The sequence below is a fragment of the Gossypium arboreum genome, chromosome 11 (assembly GCF_025698485.1).
Source record: "Gossypium arboreum isolate Shixiya-1 chromosome 11, ASM2569848v2, whole genome shotgun sequence".
NCBI lineage: Eukaryota > Viridiplantae > Streptophyta > Magnoliopsida > Malvales > Malvaceae > Gossypium > Gossypium arboreum.
The window spans coordinates 119,254,276-119,262,797 of record NC_069080.1 but is presented as its reverse complement, the minus strand read 5'-3'; the positions used below and the strand labels follow the sequence as shown (position 1 = coordinate 119,262,797).

General features: G+C 29.2%; 1 protein-coding gene across 1 annotated transcript; it reads right to left on the bottom strand.

Annotated features, from left to right (window-relative positions):
* Positions 1–4,180: 4,180 nt before the first annotated feature.
* On the bottom strand, positions 4,181–7,123 carry LOC108474276 (protein SINE1). The gene is made up of 3 exons (XM_017776235.2): positions 6,848–7,123; positions 4,882–6,217; positions 4,181–4,793 (listed from the first exon to the last, which is right to left on the bottom strand). Exons 2-3 carry the CDS (start codon positions 6,211–6,213, stop codon positions 4,317–4,319), a joined length of 1,809 nt encoding a protein of 602 aa, XP_017631724.1. The 5' UTR covers positions 6,214–6,217; positions 6,848–7,123; the 3' UTR covers positions 4,181–4,316.
* Positions 7,124–8,522: the final 1,399 nt, after the last annotated feature.

Sequence of the window (8,522 nt, the reverse complement as noted above, 5' to 3'; positions counted from 1 at the left end):
TTAGTATTATTATTATATTTTATTTACTTATGTAGTGTGTTAATAATTTTATCATTTCTAATACGTATATATATATTATATGTATTTTATATATATTATGTATATATTTTTTAATGCAATTAGTTATATATTTCTTATACTATTCCATGTATGTATTTTATATCATCTTATGTATATATTCTTAAATATTATTATATATACATATATATATATATATATTTTAAATACCATATTGTGTATATATTATTATTACTAATTATTACTATTGCTAGCATTATTATAATTATTATTACATTAGTGTATATTTTATGTACATATATATATATATATATATATATATTTTTTTTTGTACATACCATTATTTTATATTATTGTTGTAAATTTTTTATGTATATATTTTTATGTATGTTTCCTAATATTTTCTTTTATTGGAGATATTATTACTATTATTATTACATACTTTTATTATATGCACATATATATATATATATATATATGTGTATTTTATGTACATATTATTATTTTATATTATTATTACCAAATATATCATTTTTCCTATTTTATTATTAGTACATGATTTGTTTTATTTTCTTTTTTGTAAATATCATTGTTATTGTTATTCTAATATTCTAGTATATCATGTTAATATTTTTCATTAATGATATCATTTTTGCGTCGTTTATCTATTTTTAATTTCTCACTTTAGGAATATTTTTTCTCATGTTTTAATTAATTTCAATAAATAAGGCAATGTTTTGCATTTTGGAACATCGAAGAATTGTGCCCTAACTTACGGGGTTTCGGTTCTCTCGTTGGTTTTAAATAGCTAAATATCCTTTTGAGTTTTTAAATACACGGATTTCCAATTTAAATTAAAAGACGACCTTGTGCTCGGGAATTCATGGTATTGTGTCCTAACTTACGGGATGTGATACTCCGACATCTCGAGATAAGGAAATCTTTAAACAAATTGATTTAAGCTAATTCAAGAATTTTAAAATCAGTATTAATAGAAAAGATCGTATTTCAAGTCCCTTCCCGATTTTTAATTTTCGACATTAAGACAATAACTAATCAATTCGGTACCAATTTTTTTGGGCGTGTCGAGGGTGCTAATCCTTCCTCGCACGTAACCGACTCCCAAACTCATCCTCTCAAGTTTCGTAGACCAAAGGCCCTGTTTTAGTAAACTAAAATGTTTTATTAAAACAAAGGTGATCCAATCACACCTGATAAAAGATTGGTGGCGACTCCCGTTTTAATTTTCACTTTCAAACAAAGTCGATCCCCGTTTTCAAAAGAATAGTTTCGACAATATATATATGCTCACTTCACGCAGGGTTAACAAGCAAAAAGTAAATAAAAATTATTATAATATTATATTACATCATCATCAATTAAAATAAACTTCAATCACGCTCTGATTTCATTATTATTTGAATATGATTCGATATTATCTCTTTGAAGAACCATTACTTTAATGCTCCATTCTTTCTTTTCAATGCTAACAACATTTTTTTTATCGATAATTCTTTTAGATATTACTTGATTGAATATGGCTAACTATTAGATGTTATTTATAAAAGTAAATTAAATTTTTAATTGGTATATAACTCTAATCTATACTATTTATTAAACCCCGATTGAGTTGGTGTCACCGTCAAACGGGTCATCACCATAGTCGAAATTACGAAAATGCTCCTCTGTAATTAAAAATTATATTATTCGAGGATATTTTAGTCTTTTTATTTTAACAAAACAAATTAAAATACATGTATAATGGGATTTGAACCCGTGTTGATTAGATTACTAAAACCTTAAATTCACCGCTAAATCAAAGCTTCATCTTAATGTATTCTATATAATTTTGTTTTAAAATGCACAATTTATTATCTTTTATTATCTTCATCGGTCAGGAAATTATGAAAATATTCTTACATAATTAAAAAAGTTGTATTATTCAAAGATACTTTAGCCTTTTCATTTAATTTAAATAAAAAATTAAAATATGTATATGGCGAATTTTAACTCACATCAATTAGATTACTAAAGCTTTAGATTCACCACAAAACCAAAGCTTCATTTGTATTTTATACATTTTATTTTAAAATGCAAAATTTATTATCTTCAATTGTATATATTAATAATGTTGTTAATTGAGTGTTATACTTCTATCAATTACATTAATAAATCTCCGATTCTCACACGCATACGTGTGTGATAGGATTTCTAGTATTAATTAAGATGATTAGAATTCTATTCAAGCAATAACACTATTTTACATCAATAAAATTGTCACAATATTTAAAAAAATAATTGAAATATGAAATGATGGTAAATAGGATTATTGTTTTTCTCTAAACTTTTAATCTAAACAAAGGGATGAAATTGTTGAATTTTGCATAAATTTGGTGTTTAAACTCAGGATATTTTCTTAAGAAAAGGAATTTTAATTAAAATTATATTAGGAATTGAAAACTAAAACACTTGTCATTACTTAATTGGCCAAAACTATTGATTAAAACCCTTAAAAGAGGAAAACTTTAGATACTTGAAAAAAAAATTAATATAGAAGTGGGAAAATATATGTGCAATTCATGCCTTAAATTAATTTGAAAACAAAATTTAATAAAAATATTTTTATATATTTTAATTCAATATTTAAAATAATAAGTTAATTAATATAATATTAAAGTTAAATAAAATGGTGATTTTTAAAAATAAACTTATTTTTTCTATTTTTATTTTTCAAGTTTTTATTCATTAAATATAATTTCTAATTTAATTTATTAAAATTTTAATATTTATAAGTTAAATTGTTGATAACTTTTAAAACATAATATTTGAAAGATTTTTGTAATTAAATTATCTTTCCAAATCATTAAAATTAATATTGAGTGATAAAATTTAATTAAAATTTTAAGTTGCTGGCAAAATATAATAAAATTCAAAGTTTAGTATAAATTCAATCACATAAGAGTTGAATGATAAATTTATTCATATTTTCTATATAATGACAAATATCAATAAAACATATTATAAAGTGTTTACAATAGTTTGCTAAAAATGTATCTATTTTTTCTTTTACCAAAATAAAAACACATACGCTAGAGTTTTTTATTTTCAACTTGTTATTTTCATATATTCTGTAAAGAAAAACTTGGTTTTGGAAATCATAACCATCTAATTGAATATTTATAGCAATTCATTCCCTCATTGAGCATTTCTTTTTGTTGCAATAATAAAGCAAAAAGTTAAGAGCTTGTTGTCAACATTTGGAATGAAATTACAAGTTTGGAAATCATGTGCTAGGTTAGGTTAATGTAAAATTTTAAACTCGGTTGGTAAGTTAAAACTTAATTCAACTTAAAATTTTACTCAAACCTAACCCAAATAAAAATACTAAATCTGAACTCAACTCAATTATATTATTTTTTATATAAAACAAATTTTAAAAAATAATATATTAAATACACTAAAAACAATAAAATAAACATTTCCGACAAATTAAAAATACATTAAAAAATTTTTATAAATAACACTAAAATAGTTATAACTTAGCAATAAAATAATAGTAAAATTAATAATAAAACAAAAGTTGTACAATATCTAAACAATAACAACAAAATAATAACAATAAAATTACAAAATGGCAGCAACAAGAAAAGAAAGCTTAAACAAATTTAAGACAAAAAAATCTTACCTGAGACTTGACTCATTTAAAAAAGTTTTATTTTTTACCTAAGTCTATTTTTCAAACTTCTATTTTTATCCAAATCTTCTCTACATTTAAAACTAGTTGCTATATTTAATTGATGAAACTGATAAAGAAATAAGAGGAACCAAATGTTGTCCCACCGTGTAGTTTATTGTGCATTCCTGATAGCAGTCTACAACTCTACATGCACTCAGATAGTCAGATTACAAGCATATATAATTCTAGCCCTAAACCTATAATCTTAAGCCCAAGAGAGGCTGCCATCATTTTCAAATTCCAAATCTGTACCCTCATCCTTAAGCATGCTTTTATTCTCATCATGTAAAAACTTTCATGCGTTGAAGGACATTAGTGATAGCAAATGCAAATCATTGTGAGGATGATAAGACACCCAAAATATGGATCAACCACATAAACAGGAGAGAGACAAGAGAGTGAAATGAGTACATACAAAAAGAAGAGTATCTCAAGGGATGCAGAAATGCTCAGCTAATATTGTTACTGAAAAGGACATTGTAAAGAGCCTGTTCTCCAACATTGTTCTTAACACTGTTCCTAATTCACTAGGACAAGTTTGATACAACAAAGTTGAGTGAACCTATGTTGGAACAACATAGAAGCTTTCATCCTCACCTTCAGTCCACCATAAACAAGTGAGGACTGCAATTATAATCAAAAAGAGGCCCAAAAACAATTTAGGAGCCATGTTCTTACCTACTTTCTCATTGTGGTACTCGAGAGTTTCTTTCTTGTTCTTAGGGGCTGCATCAGTAGACCCTAGGACATCAAGCTCAGCAGGACTGTCATCAGTTGATGATACAGATTCAGAGACACCATGATCTTCACCATCAGTATACGAACGAGCTTTGCGTTTGACCTCATTGATAATACCACGACGAAAACTGTTACGGTTTGTGGTTGGACTACCTCCAAATTTCTCTGAGCATGGACTTCTGAACCTCCTGAATTGTTTCTCGGAGTAATCTGAGTTCAATTCATTAGGATCTTGAAGTGAGTGGATGAGCTTCCTTGGAGTTGTAAAGAGGGTTTCTACGTTGATCCGTGAACGCGATCTCTGAAACACAAAAAGTAACAACGCAAATGCATTTAAACAAACAAATAAAAGAGGCTAAAACTGTATAGACAAATCTAAAGCATTTTACCTGAGGACTGGGAGTGGCACTTCTTGGCAACACATTTCTAGGACTTCTATACAAGAATCCTGAAAACTCCTCCGTGAACTCCGACCCATTATTGCTAAGTTCGTGAAGATCAGAAGGTGAGTCACATATGGAACGTCCTTGAGTCACTGCAGAGAACAAACCATCCTTAAGCGATACATCTACACCTCCATTTTCATATTTCCAAAGCTTCCGAGTCACACTCCTTTGATCATATTCCATGTTGCGAGAAATTTGAGACATCGAGATTGGTGACTCAAGCAAAGAATCATATTCCATAAAGGAGTCAAGTGTTTGTGATTCGGGTGATGCAGTTGCAGGAGATCCATCACTGGCTGTGCCTAAATTCCTTCTACGATTGCGGTCTCTCCTACCAAAATTTGATCCAGTAACCGAACCACAACTGTTCTCAAACTTTGACCCTTTCTCTTGTGCTATTTTCTTCGCAGTTTGAGAAGCTTCATAAGCAGCCCCTTTAACATAAGCCATCTGATCGGATTGGCACTTCTCCATCTCTTCCATAATCAACTCTACCTCTGAGAATACGCTTCTTGGATCCAACCACTTCATCAAGAAGTTTATCATTTGTATTGCTGAAAACCGTTTCTGAGAATTACCTTCTGCAAGCCCGGCACTGGATATTCTCAAGCCAGATTTTATTAACAATCTAGCATACGCTTCAACTATCAAAGCATTATGCTTTGCTAAAGCCATAACCAGCCCCATATGTGCATTCGTCTGAGTAGACTTCTCCTCCAAAGCACCAGCCACATTTTGACAAACATTGTTGACCATCTCATCCGAAGCAAACCGCCAGTTATCAGATTCTACAAGCGCCTTCAAGCAAAGGGCAGCTCCCGAACTCAGGCTTTCTTGGGAACCCAAAAGAGATTCAGAAAGAGGCTTACAAAGTGAGTGAATGATGTGCCTCTTCTTATCTTCTGGAGTGGTTGGATCAATCCCATATCTCGCAATTGCAGGCACCACTTTCGAACATGCCTGTTGTAGAGGGAAAGAACCTGCACTTGAAGCTAATGTCTTGATAATAGTAGACATTATACTATCAATCTGTGGAACAATCTTCACACCATGAACACGAGCAAGAACTTCATAGAGTGAAATAGTGTATTCACCAGACACACACCCAGTTTCTTTGGTCTCGGAAACTTGAGCAAGGAAGACCGGTATTGCCTTTGAATCCAAGTCTCTTACATATGATTTCAGTGCTTTCATTGCTGATTTTCGACTATCGGCATCTTTGTCAAGATTTGCCAGCTCTCGCCGCAAAATCGGGCTAAGATTTCTACCCATCATTTACCTGAAAACACAGAAAAAGAAAAGCCATTTAACTAAAAAAAAATAGGGAGTTCCCTGAAAGTTGAGTACACTTAACATCCTGACTTAAAATAGTAATGTATCTGAGAATGAGAACCAGAAATTAAGCTCAGTTCTTAGAACTAAATCAAGCATGAATATCTAATAACTATTTGAATACTAAACTAAGAAGAAATCTAAGTTAAAAGTTATGATTTTCCTAAAAACCCAAAACAAAACAAAATCTTCTTGATCTGGAAAACTAGCATGTGCTCTTTCATTATTACATCATAAAAACAGCATATCTCAAATCCTTTTTTTCATTATTACAGCATAACCTGAAGATTTAGAAAAAAATGCGAAATTTAAAGAGCAAAATCACAAACAATAACCAAAGATTGGAAAAGCATCCTCCTTTAGAAAGCAAAATTTTATTGGAAAAAAAAAACGGTACTTAGATCCAAAGTAACAAAATCTACAAAAAAAAAAGTGCAGCATGCTTAGCTCTGATTCTGAAATGAGAAAAGAACTAAAAAGAACCCAAATTTATGAAAAGGGTAGTTCAGATTTTGCTCAAGAACCACAAAAATGAACCAAATTTGCTATAAAAATAACAAAAAAAAAAAGAACCGACCTTTCAGTCTTCTTCTTCAATTGACAAAAGCAATTGTCTTTTCCAGTTTCAAACTAAGTTGAATCTTGAATCTTGAAACATATCTGAAGGAGTTTCTTAATCTTGGAAGCAGTGAAAACTAAACGAAGGAATTTTAAAAAATCTATATTTCTTTTTAGGGTGTTTTTTAATGGAGTTTTTGGGGTTTACGTATTTTAGTTGGTAGATGGTTATTGGTTGGGGGAATAGGGACCTTCAGGTTGTTTCTTTAGGGTTTTTCAATTTTTCTTACTTATTTTGAATTTCATTTAAGTTAAGACCCGTATATTAAGGACTGTCGGATCCAGGGATTTCACTTTTTACGTTGAAATTCAAATCTTCTTCCAAAATACCACCGCTATCCCTAATTTTGTAGGTCCCACTACCAAAACTTGTACCATTTGACGGTTATGCCCTTCCTTTTTTGAAGATCTTTGGGGACAGAGCTTACATACATATAGATATGTCCAAACTTACAATTCACTCTTCTTTGTCTTTTTCTCCCTTTTCCCTTCTAAATCTCAAAAATAAATACAACTGTCATAATTTTATATTTTAATCAAAATAAAACAAAATTCATCTAATGAATGTAATCGATTTTTTCTTTAAGATAGAATATTAATTTGATTAACTCAAACTCAATTTTAAAATAAAATTAATCTTTAATATCAATTAAAAATAAAAATTAAATTAATATATTTTTAAGAGCTTTTTCCCTGATCTCTCTTATAAAAATTATTTTCATATTTATAATATATAGTTATTTGATGAGACATATTAAATAGAGTTATTTCTGAAGGAACTTCCTCACAAGTAGGTGAGATGAAGAGTGGCGACCTGGCAAACTAGCAAGCTAGGGAAGGTGGCAAGCTAAAAGGGAAGTGGTGAGTTAGCGGAGTGACAAATTAGCGAAGTGGTACAAATAAGGGGATGGCAAGCTGTGGACACGGGAAAGACAAACCATGAGGCAAGTCGTAGCCATTAGGCGAACAAGGTATGACAAGATGTGGACATGAGAGGATGCGAGCTATTTGGGTTCCCAAGTCAAGTTGTCAATCGGACCGAATCGCAAGACATATATTGGTAATAGTATTATTTTATCAAATATTAAAATATTAAAATTTAAATTTTTAATAATTTAAATATTATAAAAAAATACAATAAAATTAAAATTTTATACGGAGAAATGTCGTTAATAGAAACTGAATATAAAAACTCCTTTTAGGGGGTTCTCTCAATCATAATCTTGTGAAGGGGCAAGGGTAGATTCGTCATTTTGATTGTTGTGATTCCATGGACCCAAAATATTTGCAGTTCCCGCTCTCCCTCCCTCTATTCCCGGATTCCTCTAATTTCAATTCTTACAAAAATTCAAAACATATAGACACTATCTGACAATATCACTAAACAACAACGTTATTATTATTATTAATAAAATAATTGCAAATATTTGAATTTAAATTCGAAAATCTTTAAAATTTTAGAACTTTGCGTTTTATTATTCTATTCATAGAATGAAAATAATATAATTTTTATTCAAAATCTGAATATTTGTTAGAAATTTAACTAAAATATTAAATTTATAAAATGAGTTTTCTAACCTTAGAAACTAAAAATGAGTGTAATTTAATTTTTCATCAAACTTAAAAAGTATTTA

Excerpts from the sequence above, each read along its gene's own strand:
- LOC108474276 (XM_017776235.2), bottom strand. The coding sequence starts at position 6,213 with ATGATGGGTAGAAATCTTAGCCCGATTTTGCGGCGAGAGCTGGCAAAT. Across the intron at positions 4,794-4,881 it reads GTGCCACTCCCAGTCCTCAG|AGATCGCGTTCACGGATCAA; the intron begins GTAAAATGCTTT and ends TTTGTGTTTCAG.